Source organism: Eubalaena glacialis, chromosome 14 (genome assembly GCF_028564815.1).
Source record: "Eubalaena glacialis isolate mEubGla1 chromosome 14, mEubGla1.1.hap2.+ XY, whole genome shotgun sequence".
Taxonomy (NCBI): domain Eukaryota; kingdom Metazoa; phylum Chordata; class Mammalia; order Artiodactyla; family Balaenidae; genus Eubalaena; species Eubalaena glacialis.
In genome coordinates this window covers 94,514,820-94,540,087 of record NC_083729.1, presented here as the reverse complement: position 1 = coordinate 94,540,087, position 25,268 = coordinate 94,514,820, and the positions used below count along the sequence as shown (strand labels likewise).

The 25,268-nt window shown below is 45.6% G+C and overlaps 1 protein-coding gene across 6 annotated transcripts in view; it reads right to left on the bottom strand.

Moving 5' to 3' along the window:
* LOC133105086 (protein-L-isoaspartate O-methyltransferase domain-containing protein 2-like) overlaps positions 1–25,268 on the bottom strand; it is a 79,234-nt gene that overhangs the window by 4,879 nt on the left and 49,087 nt on the right. For 4 of the 6 annotated variants that reach the window (XM_061211005.1, XM_061211006.1, XM_061211001.1 and 1 more), the window contains 4 exons: positions 8,617–8,946; positions 3,998–4,100; positions 2,447–2,618; positions 567–690 (listed from right to left, as the gene is read on the bottom strand). In XM_061211005.1, coding sequence (XP_061066988.1) covers positions 567–690; positions 2,447–2,618; positions 3,998–4,100; positions 8,617–8,946 — 729 coding nt within the window. Of the gene's footprint in view, positions 1–566; positions 691–2,446; positions 2,619–3,997; positions 4,101–8,616; positions 8,947–12,188; positions 12,317–13,593; positions 13,717–25,268 lie in introns of those variants that run through there. The other 2 variants (XM_061211002.1, XM_061211004.1) reach the window with 2 other exon arrangements.

Sequence of the window (25,268 nt, the reverse complement as noted above, 5' to 3'; positions counted from 1 at the left end):
TAATCACTGAGCCACCAGGGAAGTCCCCACATCTTCTATTTAAAACATGGGACGGACTCTACCACCTACATGATAAACTCGGGTCTAACCCACCTGCCCACCTCATGCTCCCACGACACCCACTCTGGCGATCTCCTCTCCGCTTATGCCTATTAATCCTTGTTTTGACATCCATCCCGTGGCTTCAAATAACACAGAGCAGCCAAAGGCTGCTAACCCTAAGCCTAACCCTGGACGTCCCCGGCGTACGTGCCCCGCGCACCAGGGACGCCCAGCTCACGGCCAATGCGCCTCTGCTCCGGCTTCTCTTCCCTTTTCTTTCTTTCTAGGGTCCTTTTCGTCCTTGAATATCAAGCACAAACATCCTAAAATAACCCAAAAGAGGCTAAAAGTAGACTATAATTTTTTGAGTGATTTTTTTAAAAAATCACTTGTAAAACTTTAAAGGCTTCAATGGGTGGAAAAGTGTTCTTTAACATTAAAAGGTTTCTTATGAATTTTATTTCTCTTCAAATTCTAACGAGAGTAAAAAGATCTAAAAAGTAAGTAAGAATCTTCATACTTACGTAACTGGACAAGTCTTGATTTTCCCGACTCTGAGTGGCAGGGCTGGATCAGTGGCGCAAAAGAAACAGCCAGAATCTTTTTGGTTTCCCAAGCAGAAGGGCCAGTGCGAGTTATCTTAGTCAACTATCCCAAAGACAAAAACGAGAACATTCAAAAGATTTGACTACTGGTAGTATCTATTTAAATATAATCATTCCTATATACAACCTAAAAAAACACAGACACTAATAATGAAAAGAACCTGACAACATGGGCCTCTAATGCGATGTGACAAGAATTACACATAACTTAATGATATTCTTGCAAATATACTCAAGCCTCTAGTACAGAAAATATATATAATAGGGAAAGAAGTTAACGGGTAACAAGAGGAAACAATCAGAGAAGGAATGTGGGGATTCTGATGAGACAACTTTCTTGGACTCTACAAAAAAAAGTCAGCGTGGCAGGGGAAACGTAAGGAGATGGGGTGATTCTCAAGTACAAGTCGTTAGAGACCCACACAACCAGCTGCGATGCTTCAGCCTAGACTGAGTCCTGGGCTGTGGTTTCTGGAGGGTGGGAACTGGAAAAAGACCATCTTGCCCCCACTGAACAGCAGCAGGAACCTCTCTAAGGCAAATGACCTGACTTCTTCAACAAATAAATTGCAAGAAAGAAGGAAAACTTAAGAGATTAACAACACTGAAGAGATAATCCACCAAGTACAGTGCACAGCCCTAAATGGAGCCTCATTCAAATAAGCTGTTCAATCTGATTTTGAGACAATCAGGAAAACCTGAACACTAGCTGGACATTTCAAGATATTAAGGAATTACTATTAATATTTTTAGGTTGATAATGGTTTTGTTATGAAGTTTAAAAACACACAGCCCTTATCTTTTGCAGATACAAACTGAAATATTGAAGAATATTTTCTTTTTTTTTTTATTAAGGACATTCACTACAGTCTTTACATAACAGTAAATAACAATAAAAACGACATACAACCTAATGTCTGATTATAGGAGCCAGATAATTAACTGGTCAATGGTTCAACCGGCTACCACATAAGCACTAAAAAATGATGATGTGGAATATTAAGTAACTTAAAATTATATTCACAAACTCTGTTAAGTAAAACACCTTAGTGTACAATAACCTTTTTGAAAGGATACAAACTAAGAGGAGAGGGCTACAAGAATCACAGGCTAGCAGTCGTTAGGGACTGGGAACCGTTTTTCTTAATGTTCGTATCTTCTGGATTTTCTAAAATAAGTAATTACTTTTCACACAAAATGAATTTAATGCTAATATTTTAAGACTGAAGAAAATTTCACCAAAATGCACAATCTCCTAACATTTATCATTTCTGTTTTTCCTAGTTGTTTGTGACGGAGAGGTTGCTCATTTATTACAATCTGGTTTTCCCAATGAAACACAGTATCTAAAACATACAGAAACATGCATAGCCAAGTAGACTTGGACAAGATTCCCACTAAGCAAGGGATTCTGTAAAGTACCCGCCACCATGGAATTTAACAATTAGACTAGCTACCAAAATAGAATTACCCTAATAACTTTTTTTATGTGTACAGTGACTCTAATACTAGAAAAAGCATAAAAGAATAGCTAAGGGGGGGCGGGGGGAGGAGGGGGAGAGGACAGAAAAGAGGAGGAGGAGAGAGAGGGAGGCAGGTCAGCCTTCCAGCGCAGGCTCTGGGATGCCCGCCCAAGTCAGGACCTGCCCCACCTTGGCCGTCTCTACGGCCTGTCTCCTCATCAGTGGAATGGAGGGCATTGTTACAAGAGTTACGAAGGAAAGTGCATGTCAACTCCCCGGAACCGACCTTGGCAGACAGTTAAGTGTGCAAAACCGTCGGTTACGAGGGGACCTGACCTTCTCTTCCAGCGGCATGACCAGGATGCCCCCGACTTTGAGGAGACTCTTCATGTACTCCTCGTGCTCTTTCTGCACGCCTGCCCCGCAGTACACCCGGTCATACTGAGAACAATCTGGAGAAATCTCCAGGCAATTGCCAGTAACGAAGGAGGGTTCACAGAAGTCAAACCTGAAGCAAAAAATGTTTTCCACAACTAAATATATCACATTGTAACAAGTCTACATGGTACATCTACGCTAAACATGGGTATGTTTTCATTACACAATCCCACAGCAACATAGCAAAATTAGAGGCAGAAGCTGGACGTCAGGCTTCAGAAAGAATTATACTAGCAATAATCAGAACCCTAGAAATTCCAAACAAAATATTATGAAAGTCAATATCATAAGCGCAATCCAAGCTTAAATTCACCCAAGCTCCAAGCATCACTATTTGCTATTTTTATTATCTTATTTTATTATCTTATATCTTTATTATCTTATTCAAGATCTACTAACCGAGTAAAAAGAGGGAAAATTATATTTGGTTTTTCTAAAAATTTTAATCCTTAAAATAAGAACTTTAATGCTTTGTTTTAAAATGCAAGAGCTAGCTACATGGTGCCATTTAAAGACAAATGTGGGACTTCCCTGGTGGTCCAGTGGTTAAGATTCCGTGCTCCCAACGCAGGGGACCCGGGTTTGATCCCTGGTCAGGGAACTAAGGTCCCACATACCGCAACTAAGCCCACGCACCACAACTACAGAAGCCCGCACGCCACAACTAGAAAGCCTGCACAGCCAAAATAAATAAATAAATTTAAAATAAAAAGATAAAGACAAATGCAACAATTCCATTTTACAGACAAGTAGGTGATAAAATGTTGTCTCCATTGGAAACACGAAAACTGGGAAAAATGAACATTCTATTTGTTCTCTTATACTGGTGAGAAATTACCTTCAGGTATCATAATTTAAAAACTTGGACTTCCCTGGTGGAACAGTGGTTAAGAATCCGTCTGCCAATGCAGGGGACATGGGCTCGAGCCCTGGTCTGGGAAGATCCCACATGCCGTGGAGCAACTAAGCCCGTGCACCACAACTACTGAGCCTGCGCTCTAGAGTCCGTGAGACACAACTACTGAGCCCGCGTGCCACAACTTCTGAGCCCACGTGCCACACCTTCTGAAGCCGTGCACCTAGAGCCCGTGCTCCACAACAAGAGAAGCCACCACAATGAGAAGCCCGCGCACCACAACGAAGAGTAGCCCCTGCTCGCCGCAACTAGAGAAAGCCCGCGCACAGCAACGAAGGCCCAATGCAGCCATAAATAAATAAATAAATTCGTAAAAAAAATAAAAATTAATAAATAAATAAAAAACTTAAGGCCCTTAAAAACACAAAATATTTTAAGAATAACTAGAACAGATACACACATATCCCTGACTCTCCTGCCACAGTTTAATCATGTTTCCTGGAACACGAACAGTAATAAACTGATTTCTTTCCTTTTAATCCAAAGTTGAAGTTATAACTGACACCCAGAACCACAAACGGATTTGATCTCACTTGTCGAAGCTGTCACTTGTCCTGATGAAAAAGTCCAGCTTCTGCTTCACGTACTCTGTCACATCTGAATGGAGCTCCACCCCGTGGTTCACACCAAAAGGACCTAAAAGGTTTCAGGATAAGGAAACATGTAGAATTAGGGCGAGAACCCCTACTCTTTATTTCTGTTTCATAGACTACAACACATTTGATTTGGCATGTATAATTACAGAAATACTCGTTATTGGGTCTAAATCACCCAACCCAATATTTAAATATGCAGGCTGGCCTCTGCTCACCACATCATCAATACTCTTTCTCACAGCTTCCTAAAGCCTGGACCTCCCTGTCCTCAAACTTCTAAGGAATCATTTGAAAATGTAAAAAAGCCAAGGCCCGTAACCAAGAGTTCAAAGTGCCACTAATGAATTAAAGAAGAAACATGTATTTGCAAATGAAAGTGGACACAGGCCTGTTTTCCATCAAAGGTCTCCCCAAACACTCAAATGTGGTGTTTAATTTCACAAAATAGGTTTTAATCATCATCAAAATAAAACTATAATTCCAAAATCAAAATGAAACTTTTTTTAATCAGAAGAAATTTATCAGTAACTGGAAATAAAGCTGTGAGAAAAGTGAGGAGCCCACTTGATGAAAGTGCTTCCTCCACATACAAATGCCTCTGGGTTAAATCTCGGTGAGAACTATTGACACAAACAGCTTCATTAAATCTCTGTGTTGTAAGAATCCATTTGTATGAAGGTCGGACTTCCCTGGTGGCGCAGTGCTTAAGAATCCACCTGCCAACGCAGGCAACACGGGTTCGAGCCCTGGTCTGGGAAGACCCCATGTGTCGTGGAGCAACTAAGCCCGTGCGCCACAACTACTGAGCCTGCGCTCTAGAGCCCACGAGCCACAACTACTGAGCCCGCGTGCCACAACTACTGAAGCCATGCGCCTAGAGCCCGTGCTCCACAACAAGAGAAGCCACCGAAATGAGAAACCCACGCACCCCAATGAAGAGTAGCCCCCGCTCGCCACAACTAGAGAAAGCCACGTGCAGCAACGAAGACCCATTGCAGCCAAAAATTTTTAAAAAATAAAAAATAAAAATAGGGCTTCCCTGGTGGCGCAGTGGTTGGGAGTCCGCCTGCCAGTGCAGGGGACACGGGTTCGAGCCCTGATCCGGGAGGATCCCACATGCCACAGAGCAGCTGGGCCCGTGTGCCACAGCTGCTGAGCCTGTGCTCTGGAGCCCGCGAGCCACGGGTGCTGAGCCTGCATGCCGCAACTGCTGGGGCCCGCGTGCCTAGAGCCCGTGCTCCGCAGCAGGACAGGCCACCGCAGCTGGAGAGGGCCCTCGCGCAGGGGCGAAGACCCAATGCAGCCAAAAATAAATTTTAAAAAAAAATGCAAAAAAGAAATTAAAAAATAAAATAAATTAAATTGAATTAAATTAAAATAAAAACATTTGTATGAAGGTCAAAACAGGTAACGCTCATCTGTGTGATGGAGGTGAGCATCCTCCCCCTTCTGGAGGGGTGGGGTCCTGCTATGGGGCGGTGGCCATGAGAACCTCTGGGGCACAGACTCTACTCTGCATCTTGTTCTGGGTGGTGCTTACATGGAGGTGGATGTAAAAACTCACCAAGTTCCACGCTTCACACTTGTTACTTTACTACGGGTAAGTTATACCTCAATTAAAAAAAATCTGCATGGGAAAATGAACAGGGCACATAGGGCTTTATTTAAAAGACATACAGGGACTTCCCTGGTGGTCCAGTGGTTAAGACTTCGCCTTCCAATGCAGGGGGTGCGGGTTCGATCCTTAGTTGGGGAGCTAAGATCCCACACGCCTCGTGGCCAAGAAACCAAAACATAAAACAGAAGCAATTCTGTAACAAGTTCAATAAAGACTTTAAAAATGGTCCACATCAAAAAAATCTTATAAAAAAAATAAATAAAAGACATACATATAAAGTCACAGTGCAGCATTCAACCCTACAGTCCAACAGAAATACTGGTAAATGCAACCATCTGTGCACCCACAGCTTTGCATCCTGCCACTTGGTTCATCTGGCCCCTTCCTGGTGCAGCAGCCTGGCCCCAGGCCCAGGCCTCCCTGCCTCTGCTGGATGACCCATGCGCTCTCCTTTCTCGACACCTGTCACGTACAGAGCTGCTGCTAAAACATTCTCTCATCAAAACACAGCCTACGGGCGTCCTTGGTGGCTCAGTGGTTAAGAATCCGCCTGCCAATGTAGGTGACACGGGTTCGAGCCCTGGTCCGGGAAGATCCCACATACCGCAGAGCAACTAAGCCCGTGCGCCACAACTACTGAGCCTGCGCTCTAGAGCTCGCGAGCCACAACTACTTAGCCCACATGCCACACCTACTGAAGTCCACTCACCTAGAGCCCGTGCTCTGCAACAAGAGAAGCCACCTCAATGAGAAGTCCGCACACCGCAACAAAGAGTAGCCCTCGCTCGCCGCAACTACAGAAAGCCCGTGCACAGCAAGACCCAACGCAGCCAAAAATAAATAAATTAAATAAATTAAAAATATATCATAAAAAAAGCATAAACATAGTTATAAAAAAAAAAACACAGCCTACTTGCGAAGTCACATTTCCAGTATTTATATCACATCCACATTATTCCGTTTCCATCCCCACTGCTCTCTTGGTCACTTGCCAGAGACCAAGAAAACTTGCCTTTTTTCCCCACTCATCATGTTCTCATTAGCCCCTCACCTTTGTTAGACACTTATTGAGGACACACTTCCTACTCCCAAGAAGCTCCACACCAGAGTAAAAACACATATCCCCTGACCCACCCCAATAAGAAGAAAACTAAAAGGGGAGGGAGTACAGGGGGCGGGGGCGATCAGGACGGTGGCACCAAAGACACAACCCTGAAACTAGTCCCACAAGGCCCCCCAAGCAGAGCATCACAGGACATCACACGACACTTTCAGGTTAAGCTGACAAGTGCTGCATCCTCCCCACCACCAACTGGAACCTCTAAAAGGGAGCGCCCTCGGCGAAGGGGTGGAGCCACTGAATGAGCACAGGAACGTGGCAGAAAGGGGGCACGGTTCAGAGCCGGGCAGAAAGGCTGCGGTCAGAGAATAAGAACCCCTAAGTCGGATGGAACACTTCAAGCCTCACATCTGCAGGCACTGGGAGGCCAGCAAGGTTTTCACCTCTGCAGTGACCTGCACGAAGCACCGTCACGGCTGAGTGAACCAGACAGGGAGGCCCAGGACACACAGCATCCAGACAGCGAAAACGGTCCAGTGCGCGCAGCTTTCTCCCTGCAGATCCAAGATGTCTACCCGTGAACGCAAACTCTCAAGTTACCACCTTCAAATACATAAAAGCAGCACGCAGTGTCCACTGCAGCCGAAAACACAGCTTTCCTTCCTTCAGAACTCTCCTCCCCTAGTATCTAGTGAAATTCCCAAGAAAGAGGGGACTCAGAAAAGACAAACAACAGCATCAATTGTAAGCCATTTCTTTATAACTTCTACACAACATCAAGTGCAGCAGGTCAGCTGAGGTTTACTTAAGTCATCTTTTCCTGAGCATTTCATTTCTTTTCAGTAGCATTTCTAATCTAATCAGTTTGATAACCTGACCACCTTATCCTTAGCTCCTCCAATTTTTCAGCTCCAGCAGAGGGAATTACAATTCACTAATTCCAGAATGATGAATAACCCGGGCTCCCTTTGCAAAGCAGTTTCAATCCAAGACAAGTTAAGTTCAAAGAGCATTTAGCTTAAAAAAAAAAAAAAAAAAAAAAACCTTCACATTTAATAATCTGAGGGTAGCAATTTATAGCCTAAAGTCAGATGATGAGAATCTCAAAACTTCAGCAAATTCTAAAGTATATGAACTTATAAAGAAACCAAAAGTTTCATTCCATATCCACAAAAAGCAACTGTTACTGCTAAGATTTTCTTAGGTGCCTGTATCAACCACAAACAAACAATGTTGTGATGGACCGCTAATGATTTAAACATGACTTCAAAGCCGTTATTACTTGAAATCGCCAATATTCGGAATCTTACACTGACCTGGTAACGATGTTAAGATACTTAAGCCAAAAGCTTTGATATTTAGCAAAGCTGGGAAAACAGGCTAAATGGCTTCAAATGAGATAACTTGTGAAATCCTTCCCATCCCTGGAATATATTTAAAAATAAACAACTTACAAGTATTAACTTTTTTAGTATTAAAACAACAAAAACAAAAACTGCTTGGAAGAACTTTAACTTCCAGGGGACTTTAAAGTTAACTATTCCCAGCTTAGAGACCATGACAGGGCAGGCCGCGTGACTGTATTAATCGAGAAATGACCATAAGGTCCAGATTTACACAACCTCTAGGTCCTCCGTTGTCCAAAAGGAGGGTGTGCCGATCAGATGTTGGAGGTGCAGGCTGGGGGGCAGGAAAGCTGCAGAAGGACCCTCCTGCCCCTTACGGGGATTTCTCCACTAATACAATCACCCCCCACCCAGGGACCGTGTGGACACGACGACGGCCGGCAAGGCCGAGGGCAGTTACGACTCGGTCCCCACAAAAGGACACGCTGCCGGCAGGCTCTCCCTCCCACACGTGGGACAGAGCCAGACTCACCGAGGATGAGCCCCCCCATGGAGCTGAGGTAGCCAGTGCCGCTGCCCAGGTTCAGGAAGGAGAGGCCAGGCTGCAGGTCCAGGGCCTCCATCACCTCCGAGTAGATGCACGGAGCGGAGAGGTGGATGTTACCGTGCTTCCACGCCAAGTCTTTATACGCGTTCTCTTTAAACTCTTCGAGGTAATAGTCTGCGCGGTCCACAGCCCGGAAGGCCCGCTCCACCAGCTCGGAGCGGATGTACTGGGCCTCCTTCAGATTGTCTATCAGCTCGTCGTTGTCTTCACCAGCACTCACGGCGCCGCCCATCTTCGAGGTCACGCTACGGAAAGCTGCCGTTTTAAAATGTTTAAAAGAGCAGTTCATACTAAAGGTTAGAGCAGAGCAATAAAAGTTCTAAACACATACCAATTTCAGATTCTGAATTCTGAAAGTAATACAGATGGAATATATTTAGTCAACACCCACCCCCCCCACCCTACCCCCCCCAAGAATGCCAGATTCAAAACAAAAAAAAGTTAAATTTGAAATTTAATTACATCCATCCAAAAGTAAGTTTGTAATTTATAATATCGACTGAATACAAATGAACATGCAGTACCTAAAACATAGTTGACGACTTAAAAACATCACTAAAGTATGAATTCAAAACTTTACTAAAAGTCATCATTCTAGAAAGTCAAGCATTTAGGATTAAAATCATCTTGAATATACATCTATCTCTTTTTTTTTAAGATTTTTTTTTTGGTCGGGTCTTTTTCATTGCGGCATGCAGGCTTCTCCCTAGTTGTGGCATGTGGGTTTTCTCTCTCTAGTTGTGGCGCGCAGGCTCCAGGGCACGTGGGCTCTGTAATTTGCAGCACTCAGGCTCTCCAGTTGAGGCACACGAGCTCAGTGTTTATGGTGCCGGGCTTAGTTGTCCCGCTGCATGTGGGATCTTAGTTCCCCGACCAGGGATCAAACCTGCGTCCCTTGCATTGTAAGGCGGATTCTTTACCACTGGACCACCAGGGAAATCCCGAATATGTATCTATCTTAACAGGTATATATCCACATATGGAAAAATCATTGAATGTAAACATAAAAAGTGAGCAGATATGTCTACTAGAAAATCATTCTAATATCAACCTCTTTGAATATTTCAAGTGCTGTAGATCCTTTTTTTTTGTACATAAATCTTCAAAAGCAAAAAAAAAAATTTTTTTTAATTCAGGTCAACAAATAGTAAAAAGTTATTCATTGTTCATTTGAAATTCAAATTTAACTGCTGTCTTATATTTTATCTAACAACTCCACAACCCACCTACCCATAAACATCAAGTCAAGCGATCCATTCAATCTCTGATTTGGACGTTCTGATGTACAAATTTCAGGCAAAAACAACATCCACAAAACCCTCTTCCCCACGAAACATACTGTGACAAACCCCTCACGGTAACAAACACAGCATCCGCCTCGAGGCTACAGCCCAGGAACAAGAGGAGCTGCTACTAGAATCCCCTCAGCTCCTCCGAGGTACCAGTGCCTACTACACAGCCTCCCCAGCTCGCCAACAAGGCAAAGTGCACTCTGCTCCCCTCCCGACTGCCTTCAAGAGGACAAAGTAACAGCACGCGCTCCCCTCTGAGCCAGCTGCCAAAGCACAACGGGCCCTGCTCTAGTTCACAGGGAAAACGCTCCTCCACCTGGAGAGGTTTTACTCTTCCTAAACAACTCCAGTTTTACACTTCCCCTAGGGACTTTTACTTCAAATAAAATGGAAATGTTTACAAAACATTTGATATAAATTGCTGGGAAAAAAGAAAACAGCACTGACTTCCCGGTGGTCCAGCGGGTAAGACTCTGCGCTCCCAACGCAGGGGGCCCAGGTTTGATCCCTGGTCGGGGAACTGGATCCCACATACATGCCGCAACTAAGAGTCCACATGCCACAACTATGAGTTCCAAACACACACACCCCACACACAAAACTGGCAATTGCGGTGGGAGAGATCTCCCCGGGAATGAAAGCCACCGACCACACAGACTAATCTTCCACTTCTCGCAAGGACACAAAATGTGTGAAAGGTGGGACTTTTAATACAAATGCTCTTCTATTTTATGGCTGGAACAGTCCATCTTCATCGTCAAGATTTTAGAGCTGAAGACTTCCCTGGTGGCGCAGTGATTAAGAATCCGCCTGCCAACGCATGGGATGTGGGTTCGAGCCCTGAGCTGGGAAGATCCCACATGACACAGAGCAACTAAGCAACTACCGAGTCCACGCGCCACAACTACTGAGCCCACGTGCTGCAACTACTGAAGCCCGCGCACCCTAGGGCCCATGCCCCACAACAAGAGAAGCCACCGCAATGAGAAGCCCGTGCACCACAACAAAGAGTGGCCCCCACTCGCCACAACTAGAGAAAGCCCACGCGCAGCAACAAAGACCCAACACAGCCAAAAATAAAAAATTTTTATTTAATTAAAAAAATAAAAAATATATAAAATAAAATAAAGATTTTAGAGCTGAATAATAGACTTCCAAATCACTGGGATCTTCCAATTATTAGATTCTCACCCCATTTTAAATGTTTTCAGAGCCCTTGCTGGTTACAGCCCACGGCCAGTTAACTTAGCCAGATGGGATAGAGTGCTAATGAGGTCAAGTTTAATCCTGGATGAGCCACTTAGTTCTGAGGCTAAAGCTTATACCCCTAGGCTTGGACAGTCATCTTAAAATTTGGGTCACTAGTTAAAAGTTGAGTCGTGTTTGCTTGCTTTAGGGAAATGTCTGGCACCCACACATCCTCCAGGGCGGATCTGAAAGCCACCTCTTCACCCAGAAGCCCGCAGAGTATAATGTTCTATCCTCAGAAAGCAAACACGAAGTATATGTTGGGTATGTTTCATTGTCTACTAAGTATTTACCCCTTATTTTCAACTTTGCCTCACTTTGAAAGTTTATTCCACGTGCAAAGGCTAGCTTTTTAGTAAAACTAGCAACTAACTACAACCTTTTTACAGGCACCACCTGCCAGTCACGACCTCATTTTGGCTTTACGACATTATTAGGCATATTGGGACTGAGAAGTTATTTTGCTCATGATCACACACCAGTGTGTGCCATTCAACCCCGGGCCTATGTTCTTTACCCCACACCAAACACAGCTTTAAAAAATTCTCAAGGGAGCAAAATTCTTTACCAATGAACACACTGGTAATCTCCATCCAAAATGACAGACTAAATAACTATGTGGTAACCCTGTCTGCTGCCACTGGTAGGCTGCACGTGATAACCTGTGAGATCCGATATTTATTATTAACTTTCCCTGGCAATCTAACACTCACTCACACTGGAAACAATCACTGCTTATTACTGACCATCAATGTGATCAGTCCTAACGCCACCAAAAACACCAACAACAGGTTAAGAGATGTCCTTGCCAAACCAAATCTGGACCTACAAGCCACTCAAATTCAATTTTTCAAAGTAATGGCAAGTCATTTTTCGGATGCTGCACTCGATTATACTCTGCGACCCTGAATTCACCGCTCCGCAGTAACTGGGCACCACCCAACAAGAAAGCCTTACTCTAATGCTGCTTCTTCCAAAACCAGCCGTAAGGGCACAGGGAGGAGACGGCTGAGCAGGAACCGACATCGGAAGGTCTCAGAATGACAATCGAGGAGGCTGTGACAGCGGCCAGGTGAACACAGCATGCAGCGCTGATATCCGGGGCCAAGATTCAAGTCGACGCTGGGTTTATCAGGCTACTTATTAAGGGCAACATGGACAAAGTAATTCAGCTGGAAGATGAGCTGGGGAGAAGGAACCAAAACCACACCTCCTGCCGCAGGAATAATGGAAGAAATGGAGACTTTTTTCATTTTGAAAACCAAAACTCTTACAAGGAATGGAGAGGGATTTTTTTTTTTCTAAATACTTGAAAGGCTGCCATATACACACTATACATGAGCCTGATAAAAGCCAGACCAGTGGAACACGTGTTGGATGGAGATAATTTCTACTAAACACACAAGAAAAAGCTTTCTAAAACTGGAACTGAAAATACTGACACGTTGTCAGAACGAGGAGTCTCTCCCCGCCAGGGACGTCCCGTGCCAAGCACAAGCAGGGAGGGGGCCCAGGCGCTGGTCTCAGGAGCCGAAACCCACCATCTCCAAGGGCCCCTCCCACCCTAGCGTATGGCTCTATTTCCCCCCAGCAGAGCCACAAGTTCGGACATGTTTATATAGGAACCTGCCGGTCTACCCAACACTGAGAATGCAGTTGTTTACTTCAGCCCCTCCTTGGCCAAAACGAACGAAGAAAACGTTGACAGGCACATGAGCAAAGGGGGGAGATAAAGGACTTCTCTGATATACAAACATCAACTTGGGAGACACAGGCCCTCGCAAACACAAACAAAACACACGCACCAAAGCCCGGCGAGCTCTCCTTTCCCAACCGAAGACCTCTTTCAGGTCTTGCCTGAAGCTAAGTCCCCAAGGCTTGAAGGGCCAATACTTCCTTAACAGACTCTGTCACCTTCTGAAAAGGTACAACCTGTTTCAAACCTTGGTAACTCTCCACTTGCCGTGCTAATTGCAAATGTTTCCTACTTAGTAAGTTAGGGACAAACTACGCGTCTGGAGAGTTAAGTCAATCCAAGGGGTGTAAGCAATGCGCACCTGGCGAGACCTCGGGAACCCCCGGAACGCACGCGGGCGGACCCCCGGGGAGGGGGGAGGGGGGACGGGAGACGCCTGGGACGCGGGGGGGTGTTTATGCTTGGGGGTGGGGAACGAGGGGGCAGCGGAAGAGGACAGGAAGACGCGGAGAGGAGAGGGCGGCCCCGGGGGAGGGTCCGGGAGCCCGGGACCAGGGGAAGGGGAGGGGTGGAGAGGAGGGAGAGACGGGGAGGGCGCCGAGGGGCCGCACCGCCCCCCATCCCCCGCTGCAGGCCGGGCCGAGGGCGGCGGCGGCGGCTCAGTACCTCCTGGCTCGGCGGGCCCGCGGGATCGGCCGCCGGGCCACACCTGCAGTTCTTCAGGCGCCCCTCGCCAGTCCGCCTCCCACTACGCAGCGCCGACCTCCGCCGCCATAAACATCCACCACCCCACTGCGCCTGCGCGCCCGAACGCCCTACTGCGCGTGCGCCCGGGTCCAGCGCTTAAAGGGGCAACGGTGCAGAGGTGGGCCCCATCCAGACGTCCCGGCCGGCCATGCGCTCCGCTGGGAGGCGGAAGTCAAAGGGCATCCACAGGTGAGCGTTGTCTCTTCCGCGCCCCACCGCGAGCCGGGACTCAGCTGTGACCACGACAGGCAGGGCTCACTCCTTGGAAGTGACCGACCGGTGAGGAAGAAATGAAAACACAGGGGATAGACAGCAACTGGCGGCGGCGGTGGCTGCTGTGGCTTGGGTAACACTGAAGGGACATGCAAGCGAAGATCTGCAGGACAGGAAGGATCCAGCTGTGCCAAGAGAGGGTCCAGTGGCTTCAGGCCAGTTGGCCAAAAAGGGTGTACAGGTTGAAACCCATACGACCTTTGTGGCCAACCAAACATGCGGGAAATACAAATCAACACTACAAAGATGTAACACTTTGCCCCAGTCAGAATGGCCAACCTCACAAAGTGTAAAAACAACAAATGGAGGAGAGTATGTGGAGAAAATGGAACCCTGCTACGCTGATGGTGGGAATGTCAATTGCTAACAGCCACGCTGGAGAAGGGTACGATGTTTCCTAAAACTTCTAAAAAACAGAGCTACAGGGACTTCCTGGTGGTTCAGACATTAAGACTCCAACTGCCAAGGCAGAGGACACGGGGTCGAGCCCAAGTCCAGAAAGATAACACATGCCACGGAGCAACTAAGCCAATGCACCACAACTACTGAGCCTGTGCTCTAGAGCCCGTGAGCCACAACTACTGAAGCCTGGCGCCTAAAGCCAGTGCACCACAAGAAGAGAAGCCACGACAATGAGAAGCCCGCACACTTCAACGAAGAGTAGCCCCAACTTCCTGCAACTAGAGAAACCCCACACGAAATAAGGAAGACCCAACACAGGCAAAATTAAATACTTAATTAATTAAAAAACAATAGAGTTACAGAGCATTCGGCACTACCACTCCTGGGGATATATTTTGGGATAACCATAAATCAACAGGACACAGGAACTTCAACTATTACTGCAGAAATTTTGCAGGATCCTCGACTTGGAAACAATATAAATGTCCTTGGAAGGAAAAAATGGATAAAGACGATATGGTACTTATGTACAATGGAATACTACTCAGCCATGAAATCAATGAAATAAGGCCAGTTGCAGCAACTCGAGTGGATTTAGATAAGATCATTCTAAGTGACAAAAGTCACACACAAAAAGACACTTAGCACAAGATACTATTTAGAGGTGGAATATAAAATAGATACACATGAACTAAATTACAAAACAGAAACAGGGTCACATATTTACAAAACACACTTATGGCTGATAAAGTGGAAAGGTGGGGTGGGGTGAGACATAAACCAGAGGGTTGAAATTAACACAGATACCGTTCCAAACATGACATAGGTATTCAACAAAATCTACCCTATAGCTCAAGAAGTGGACTCAGCACACTCTAGTCACCAGAAAAGAATATATACGACGGGTAAGAATCTTAAAAGAATTTATGGATGTCTCTCTGTAAGTGAAACAAGCGGATGTGCAGCAGCAAGAAAGACAGCATTGAAAATCACCTTTACCAAATGATAAAAATAAATTTAAAAAAAAACAAAAAAAATGACAAAGAAAATGTTACAAAATTCGTTCAGAGGATGTGATGCAAGCTACATTGGCCATATTTAGACCCACAGCTGGATAAGACAAAAGGCTGGACACTCTTGGGGCTGAGAGGATTGGTGAGGTTCGGTGAGCAAAGGTAGAACCTTTAAAGTAATACTGTGTGGTACCCATTCCATGGGTCCCAAATCTCCAGGGTCAAGGGCATCTTCCTACAGCGAAAACAAGCATGGGAAACCCAGAAGATGGTATGCCGTGAGATCGGGAAAGGTTACTAAAATGCACCTCATTTCTCATCTCCTGGTGCTCGGGTTCGCCATTCCAGCCGCTTTACTACCAATCTCCCCATTGGAGACTCAGCACCTTTAACCTCCTGTTTCGTACAGTTTGCATTTTGTCCTCAGGATGAACGGGAAGAGGGGGAACCAATGAGAGAGTAACTCTAGGTGTTGGGACAGGCAAAGGTCACTCTAATTTCCCATCAGGAAGAAGAATTAACCACAGGCTCAGCCTATCCCACGGAACCAGAATATGGCCTGAAGCAATCCTGCGCTTTTGCGGCCAGCTCCCAAAAAAGCGAGTTGAAAAATGGAGCTCAGGGGCACTGCAATTCACAAGCGTGCAGAGTTATAAATGATAACTATCGTCCAAAAATATATTGAGGGAAGGCAACAAAGAGGATTTGAAAGCAAGGCAGAATTTCAGGAAACAGTTTTCAAGAGGTAAATTGGCTTCGCCTTTAAATCACATGGAAAGTGGCAAAACGTCGACAATGGTGCATATGGCCAAAAAGGGCGTATGCGTTTTTTCCTGAATATGTTCAGGAAAAAACGCATACGCCCTTTTTGGCCAACCAAAGAAGGGGGCAATGCAAGTCAGCACTACAAAGAAGTCTCACATCCCATCCGTCAAATGAGCCATCCTGGAAAAGTATGAAAACCAAAAATGTAGGAGAGGCCAAGGAGAAAAGGGAGCCATGTTACGCTGATGGACGGGATGTATATTGCTAACAGCAAAACTGGAGAAGTGCATGGTGTTTCCTAAAACAACTATAAAACAGAGCTACAGAGCATACGGTACTTCCACACATGGACGTATATATTCGGGAAAAAAAAAATCGACAAGACAGGCACCCCAAACTTTACGGCTGCTCTCTTTAAAACAACCTCGACTCAGGGACACCATAAATATCCTCAGAAAGAGAAAAAAGGATAAAGAAGTGGTGGTACTTATGTACAATGGAATATCACTCACCCATGAAATCAATGTCATAAGGCTAGTAGCAGCATGATGAGTGGATTTAGGTACGATGACTCTAAGTGAAGTAAGTCACACAGAAAAAGGCACTTATCCTAAAATATCACTTATAGAGGGAATGTCAAAATCGCTACACTTGAACTGAATTACAAAACAGAACAGAGTCACACATTTAGGAAACACATTATGGCTGCCGAACGGGAATGGTGAGGTGGGGTGATGCATAAAACAAGGGTTTGAAATTAGCTCAGTTACCGTTTCAGAAGCCAAATATGTAATAGACAAAACCTACTCCCTGCTCAGTGAACTGGACTCAACACCCCCTATTTACCGCCCAAGAATATATCTGACTAGTAAGAGTGTTAAAACCTATGTATTGATCTCTCTCTGGAAGTGAATCAAGAGAGTGTAAAGCGGCATAACCACAGCATTGAAAAGCAGCTAAACCCCATTATAAAAATAGATTACTTTAAAAAAAAACCCATAGAACAAAGACAGTGAAAGAGAGAGAAATTCTTAGAAAATCCGTTCAGGGGCTCTGATGCAACCTGGATTGACCATATCTAGACCCACAGCTGGCTGAGACATAAGGCTGGACACTCTTGGGGCTGAGAGGATTGCTGAGGTTGGGTGAGCAAACGCAGACCCTTTAAAGTAATACTGCGTAGTACCCATGCCACGGGTCCCAAATCTCCAGGTTCAAGGGCATCTTCCTACATCGAAAACATGCATGGGAAACCCAGAAGATGGTACACCGTGTGATCGGGAAAGGTTTCTCAAACGCACCGCATTTCTCCTCTCCTTGTGCTTGGGTTCGCCATTCCAGCCGCTTTACTAACAATCTCCCTACTTGGAGAATCAGCACCGTTAACCTCCTGTTTCGTACAGGTCGCAATTTGTCCTGAGGGTGAACGGGAAGAGGGGGAACCAATGAGAGACTAGCTCTAGGTGTTGGGACAGGCACAGGTCACTCTATTTTCCCATCAGGACGAAGAATGAACCACAGGCTCAGCCTGCCCCACAGAATCAAAATAGGGCCTGAAGCAATCCTGCTCTTTTGCGGCCAGCTCCCAAAAAAGCGAGTTGACAAATGGAGCTCAGGGGCACTGCAATTCACAAACCAGCAGAGTTATAAATGATAACTCTCGTCCACCAATATATTGAGGGAAGGCAAAGAAGAGGATTTGAAAGCAAGGCAGAATTGCAGGAAACATATTTCAGGAGGCAGATTCGACTCGCCTTGAAAGCACATGAAAAGCAGCAAAGCGTTGACAATGATGCCCTTGGCCAAAAGGGGCGTATGCGTTTTTTCCTGAATATATTCAGGAAAAAACGCATACGCCCCTTTTGGCCAACGAAGGAAGCCGGAAAGGCAAATCAGCGCTACAAAGAAGGCTCGCTTGCCATCGGTCAAAAGGGCCATGCTGAAAAAAGTGTAAAAACCCGAAATGCAGGACAGGCCATGGAGACATGGGAGCCTTGCTACGCTGATGGGCGGGATGTCAATTGCCAACAGCCACTCTGGAGAAGTGTACGGTGTGTCCTGAAACATGTAATAAACACAGCTTAGAGAGCATAGGGCACTTCCACTCATGGGCGTATAATTCGGGAAAACTAAAAATCAACAAGACACAGGCACCCCAAAGTTTAGGGCTGCTCTGTTTCCAAGAACCTCCACTTCGGTACACCTTAAATATCCCAGGAAAGAGAAAAAAGGATAAAGAAGTTGTGGTACTTATGCACAATGGAATATCGCTCAGCCATGAAATCAATGTCATAAGGCTAGTAGCAGCATGATGAGTGGATTTAGGTACGATGACTCTCAGTGAAATAAGTCACACAGAAAAAGGCGCTTATCCTAAGATATCACTTATACAGGGAATGTCAAAATCGCTACACTTGAACTGAATTACAAAACAGAACAGAGTCACACATTTAGAAAACACACTATGGCTGCTTAACGGGAAAGGTGAGGTGGGGTGATGCATAAAACAAGGGTTTGAAGTTAGCTCAGATACCGTTCCAGAAGCCAAATATGTAATAGACAAGACCTACTCCCTGCTCAGTGAACTGGACTCAACACCCCCTATTCACCGCCCAAGAATATATCTGACTAGTAAGAGTCTTAAAACCTATGTATTGATCGCTCTCTGGAAGTGAATCAAGAGGGTGTAAAGCGGCATAAACACAGCAGTGAAATGCAGCTAAACCCCATTTTAAAAATAGATTACTTTCAAAAAAAAACCCATAGAACAAAGACAGTAAAAGAGAGAGAAATTCTTAGAAAATCCATTCAGGGGCTCTGATGCAACCTGGATGGACCATATCTACACCCACAGCTGGATGAGACATAAGGCTGGACACTCTTGGGGCTGAGAGGATTGGTGAGGTTGGGTGAGCAAATGCAGACCCTTTAAAGTAATACTGCGTGATACCCATGCCATGGGTCCCAAATCGCCAGGTTCAAGGGCATCTTCCTACATCGAAAACATGCATGGGAAACCCAGATGATGGTGCATCTTGTGATCGGGAATGGTTTCTAAAACGCACCTCATTTCTCCTCTCCTTGTGCTCGGGTTCGCCATTCCAGCCGCTTTACTAACAATCTCCCTACTTCGAGAATCAGCACCGTTAACCTCCTGTTTCGTACAGGTCGCAATTTGGCCTGAGGGTGAACGGGAAGAGGGGTAACCAATGAGAGACTAGCTCTAGGTGTTGGGACAGGCACAGGTCACTCTATTTTCCCATCAGGAAGAAGAATGAACCACAGGCTCAGCCTGCCCCCCGGAACCAGAATAGGGCCTGAAGCAATCCTGCGCTTTGGCGGCCAGCTCCCAAAAAAGCGAGTTGACAAATGGAGCTCAGGGGCACTGCAATTCACAAACCTGCAGAGTTATAAATGATAACTCTCGTCCACAAATACATTGAGGGAAGGCAACGAAGAGGATTTGAAAGCAAGCAGAATTGCAGGAAACAGATTTCAGGAGGTAGATTCGACTCGCCTTCAAAGCACATGAAAAGCGGCAAAGCGTTGACAATGATGCCCTTGGCCAAAAAGGGCGTATGCGTTTTTTCCTGAATATATTCAGCAAAAAACGCATACGCCCTTTTTGGCCAACCAAGCAAGCCGGAAAGGCAAATCAGCGCTACAAAGAAGTGTCGCTTCCCATCGGTCGAAGGGGCCATGCTGAAAAAAGTGTAAAAACCAGAAATGCAGGACAGGCCATGGAGACATGGGAGCCTTGCTACGCTGATGGGCGGGATGTCAATTGCCAACAGCCACTCTGGAGAAGTGTACGGTGTGTCCTGAAACATGTAATAAACACAGCTTAGAGAGCATAGGGCACTTCCACTCATGGGCGTATAATTCGGGAAAACTAAAAATCAACAAGACACAGGCACCCCAAAGTTTAGGGCTGCTCTGTTTCCAAGAACCTCCACTTCGGTACACCTTAAATATCCCAGGAAACAGAAAAATGGATAAAGAAGTTGTGGTACATATGCACAATGGAATATCGCTCAGCCAGGAAATCAATGTCATAAGGCTAGTAGCAGCATGATGAGTGGATTTAGGTACGATGACTCTAAGTGAAGTAAGTCACACAGAAAAAGACACTTATCCTAAGATATCACTTATAGAGGGAATGTCAAAATCGCTACACCTGAACTGAATTACAAAACAGAACAGAGTCACACATTTAGAAAACACACTATGGCTGCTTAACGGGAAAGGTGAGGTGGGGTGATGCATAAAACAAGGGTTTGAAATTAGCTCAGATACCGTTCCACAAGCCAAATATGTAATAGACAAGACCTACTCCCTGCTCAATGAACTGGACTCAACACACCTTATTCACCGCCCAAGAATATATCTGACTAGTAAGAGTCTTAAAACCTATGTATTGATCTCTCTCTGGAAGTCAATCAAGAGGGTGTAAAGCGGCATAAACACAGCAGTGAAAAGCAGCTAAACCCCATTATAAAAATAAATTACTTTAAAAAACCCCATAAAACAAAGACAATGAAAGAGAGAGAAATTCTTACAAAATCCGTTCAGGGGCTCTGATGCAACCTGGATTGACCATATCTAGACCCACAGCTGGCTGAGACATAAGGCTGGACACTCTTGGGGCTGAGAGGATTGGTGAGGTTGGGTGAGCAAACGCAGACCCTTTAAAGTAATACTGCGTGGTCCCCATCCCATGGGTCCCAAATCGCCAGGTTCAAGGGCATCTTCCTACATCGAAAACATGCATGGGAAACCCAGAAGATGGTACACCGTGTGATCGGGAAAGGTTTCTCAAACGCACCTCATTTCTCCTCTCCTTGTGCTCGGGTTCGCCATTCCAGCCGCTTTACTAACAATCTCCCTACTTGGAGAATCAGCACCGTTAACCTCCTGTTTCGTACAGGTCGCAATTTGTCCTGAGGGTGAACGGGAAGAGGGGGAACCAGTGAGAGACTAGCTCTAGATGTTGGGACAGGCAGAGGTCACTCTATTTTCCCATCAGGAAGAAGAATGAACCACAGGCTCAGCCTGCCCCCCGGAACCAGAATAGGGCCTGAAGCAATCCTGCGCTTTGGCGGCCAGCTCCCAAAAAAGCGAGTTGACAAATGGAGCTCAGGGTTACTGCAATTCACAAACCTGCAGAGTTATAAATGATAACTCTCGTCCACAAATATATTGAGGGAAGGCAATGAAGAGGATTTGAAAGCAAGGCAGAATTTCAGGAAACAGATTTCAGGAGGTAGATTCGACTCGCCTTGAAAGCACATGAAAAGCGGCAAAGCGTTGACAATGATGCCCTTGGCCAAAAAGGGCGTATGCGTTTTTTCCTGAATATAGTCAGGAAAAAACGCATACGCCCTTTTTGGCCAACCAAGCAAGCCGGAAAGGCAAATCAGCGCTACAAAGAAGTCTCGCTTCCCATCGGTCCAAAGGGCCATGCTGAAAAAAGTGTAAAAACCAGAAATGCAGGACAGGCCATGGAGACATGGGAGCCTTGCTACGCTCATGGGCGGGATGTCAATTGCCAACAGCCACTCTGGAGAAGTGTACGGTGTGTCCTGAAACATGTAATAAACACAGCTTAGAGAGCATAGGGCACTTCCACTCATGGGCGTATAATTCGGGAAAACTAAAAATCAACAAGACACAGGCACCCCAAAGTTTAGGGCTGCTCTGTTTCCAAGAACCTCCACTTCGGTACACCTTAAATATCCCAGGAAACAGAAAAATGGATAAAGAAGTTGTGGTACATATGCACAATGGAATATCGCTCAGCCAGGAAATCAATGTCATAAGGCTAGTAGCAGCATGATGAGTGGATTTAGGTACGATGACTCTAAGTGAAGTAAGTCACACAGAAAAAGACACTTATCCTAAGATATCACTTATAGAGGGAATGTCAAAATCGCTACACCTGAACTGAATTACAAAACAGAACAGAGTCACACATTTAGAAAACACACTATGGCTGCTTAACGGGAAAGGTGAGGTGGGGTGATGCATAAAACAAGGGTTTGAAATTAGCTCAGATACCGTTCCACAAGCCAAATATGTAATAGACAAGACCTACTCCCTGCTCAATGAACTGGACTCAACACACCTTATTCACCGCCCAAGAATATATCTGACTAGTAAGAGTCTTAAAACCTATGTATTGATCTCTCTCTGGAAGTCAATCAAGAGGGTGTAAAGCGGCATAAACACAGCAGTGAAAAGCAGCTAAACCCCATTATAAAAATAAATTACTTTAAAAAAAACCCATAAAACAAAGACAGTGAAAGAGAGAGAAATTCTTACAAAATCCGTTCAGGGGCTCTGATGCAACCTGGATTGACCATATCTAGACCCACAGCTGGCTGAGACATAAGGCTAGACACTCTTGGGGCTGAGAGGATTGGTGAGGTTGGGTGAGCAAACGCAGACCCTTTAAAGTAATACTGCGTGGTCCCCATCCCATGGGTCCCAAATCGCCAGGTTCAAGGGCATCTTCCTACATCGAAAACATGCATGGGAAACCCAGAAGATGGTACACCGTGTGATCGGGAAAGGTTTCTCAAACGCACCTCATTTCTCCTCTCCTTGTGCTCGGGTTCGCCATTCCAGGCGCTTTACTAACAATCTCCCTACTTCGAGAATCAGCACCGTTAACCTCCTGTTTCGTACAGGTCGCAATTTGGCCTGAGGATGAACGGGAAGAGGGGGAACCAGTGAGAGACTAGCTCTAGGTGTTGGGACAGGCACAGGTCACTCTATTTTCCCATCAGGAAGAAGAATGAACCACAGGCTCAGCCTGCCCCCCGGAACCAGAATAGGGCCTGAAGCAATCCTGCGCTTTGGCGGCCAGCTCCCAAAAAAGCGAGTTGACAAATGGAGCTCAGGGGCACTGCAATTCACAAACCTGCAGAGTTATAAATGATAACTCTCGTCCACAAATACATTGAGGGAAGGCAACGAAGAGGATTTGAAAGCAAGGCAGAATTGCAGGAAACAGATTTCAGGAGGTAGATTCGACTCGCCTTGAAAGCACATGAAAAGCGGCAAAGCGTTGACAATGATGCCCTTGGCCAAAAAGGGCGTATGCGTGTTTTCCTGAATATAGTCAGGAAAAAACGCATACGCCCTTTTTGGCCAACCAAGCAAGCCGGAAAGGCAAATCAGCGCTACAAAGAAGTCTCGCTTCCCATCGGTCCAAAGGGCCATGCTGAAAAAAGTGTAAAAACCAGAAATGCAGGACAGGCCATGGAGACATGGGAGCCTTGCTACGCTGATGGGCGGGATGTCAATTGCCAACAGCCACTCTGGAGAAGTGTACGGTGTGTCCTGAAACATGTAATAAACACAGCTTAGAGAGCATAGGGCACTTCCACTCATGGGCGTATAATTCGGGAAAACTAAAAATCAACAAGACACAGGCACCCCAAAGTTTAGGGCTGCTCTGTTTCCAAGAACCTCCACTTCGGTACACCTTAAATATCCCAGGAAACAGAAAAATGGATAAAGAAGTTGTGGTACATATGCACAATGGAATATCGCTCAGCCAGGAAATCAATGTCATAAGGCTAGTAGCAGCATGATGAGTGGATTTAGGTACGATGACTCTAAGTGAAGTAAGTCACACAGAAAAAGACACTTATCCTAAGATATCACTTATAGAGGGAATGTCAAAATCGCTACACCTGAACTGAATTACAAAACAGAACAGAGTCACACATTTAGAAAACACACTATGGCTGCTTAACGGGAAAGGTGAGGTGGGGTGATGCATAAAACAAGGGTTTGAAATTAGCTCAGATACCGTTCCACAAGCCAAATATGTAATAGACAAGACCTACTCCCTGCTCAATGAACTGGACTCAACACACCTTATTCACCGCCCAAGAATATATCTGACTAGTAAGAGTCTTAAAACCTATGTATTGATCTCTCTCTGGAAGTCAATCAAGAGGGTGTAAAGCGGCATAAACACAGCAGTGAAAAGCAGCTAAACCCCATTATAAAAATAAATTACTTTAAAAAAAACCCATAAAACAAAGACAGTGAAAGAGAGAGAAATTCTTACAAAATCCGTTCAGGGGCTCTGATGCAACCTGGATTGACCATATCTAGACCCACAGCTGGCTGAGACATAAGGCTAGACACTCTTGGGGCTGAGAGGATTGGTGAGGTTGGGTGAGCAAACGCAGACCCTTTAAAGTAATACTGCGTGGTCCCCATCCCATGGGTCCCAAATCGCCAGGTTCAAGGGCATCTTCCTACATCGAAAACATGCATGGGAAACCCAGAAGATGGTACACCGTGTGATCGGGAAAGGTTTCTCAAACGCACCTCATTTCTCCTCTCCTTGTGCTCGGGTTCGCCATTCCAGCCGCTTTACTAACAATCTCCCTACTTGGAGAATCAGCACCGTTAACCTCCTGTTTCGTACAGGTCGCAATTTGTCCTGAGGATGAACGGGAAGAGGGGGAACCAGTGAGAGACTAGCTCTAGGTGTTGGGACAGGCACAGGTCACTCTATTTTCCCATCAGGAAGAAGAATGAACCACAGGCTCAGCCTGCCCCCCGGAACCAGAATAGGGCCTGAAGCAATCCTGCGCTTTGGCGGCCAGCTCCCAAAAAAGCGAGTTGACAAATGGAGCTCAGGGGCACTGCAATTCACAAACCTGCAGAGTTATAAATGATAACTCTCGTCCACAAATACATTGAGGGAAGGCAACGAAGAGGATTTGAAAGCAAGGCAGAATTGCAGGAAACAGATTTCAGGAGGTAGATTCGACTCGCCTTGAAAGCACATGAAAAGCGGCAAAGCGTTGACAATGATGCCCTTGGCCAAAAAGGGCGTATGCGTGTTTTCCTGAATATAGTCAGGAAAAAACGCATACGCCCTTTTTGGCCAACCAAGCAAGCCGGAAAGGCAAATCAGCGCTACAAAGAAGTCTCGCTTCCCATCGGTCCAAAGGGCCATGCTGAAAAAAGTGTAAAAACCAGAAATGCAGGACGGGCCATGGAGACATGGGAGCCTTGCTACGCTCATGGGCGGGATGTCAATTGCCAACAGCCACTCTGGAGAAGTGTACGGTGTGTCCTGAAACATGTAATAAACACAGCTTAGAGAGCATA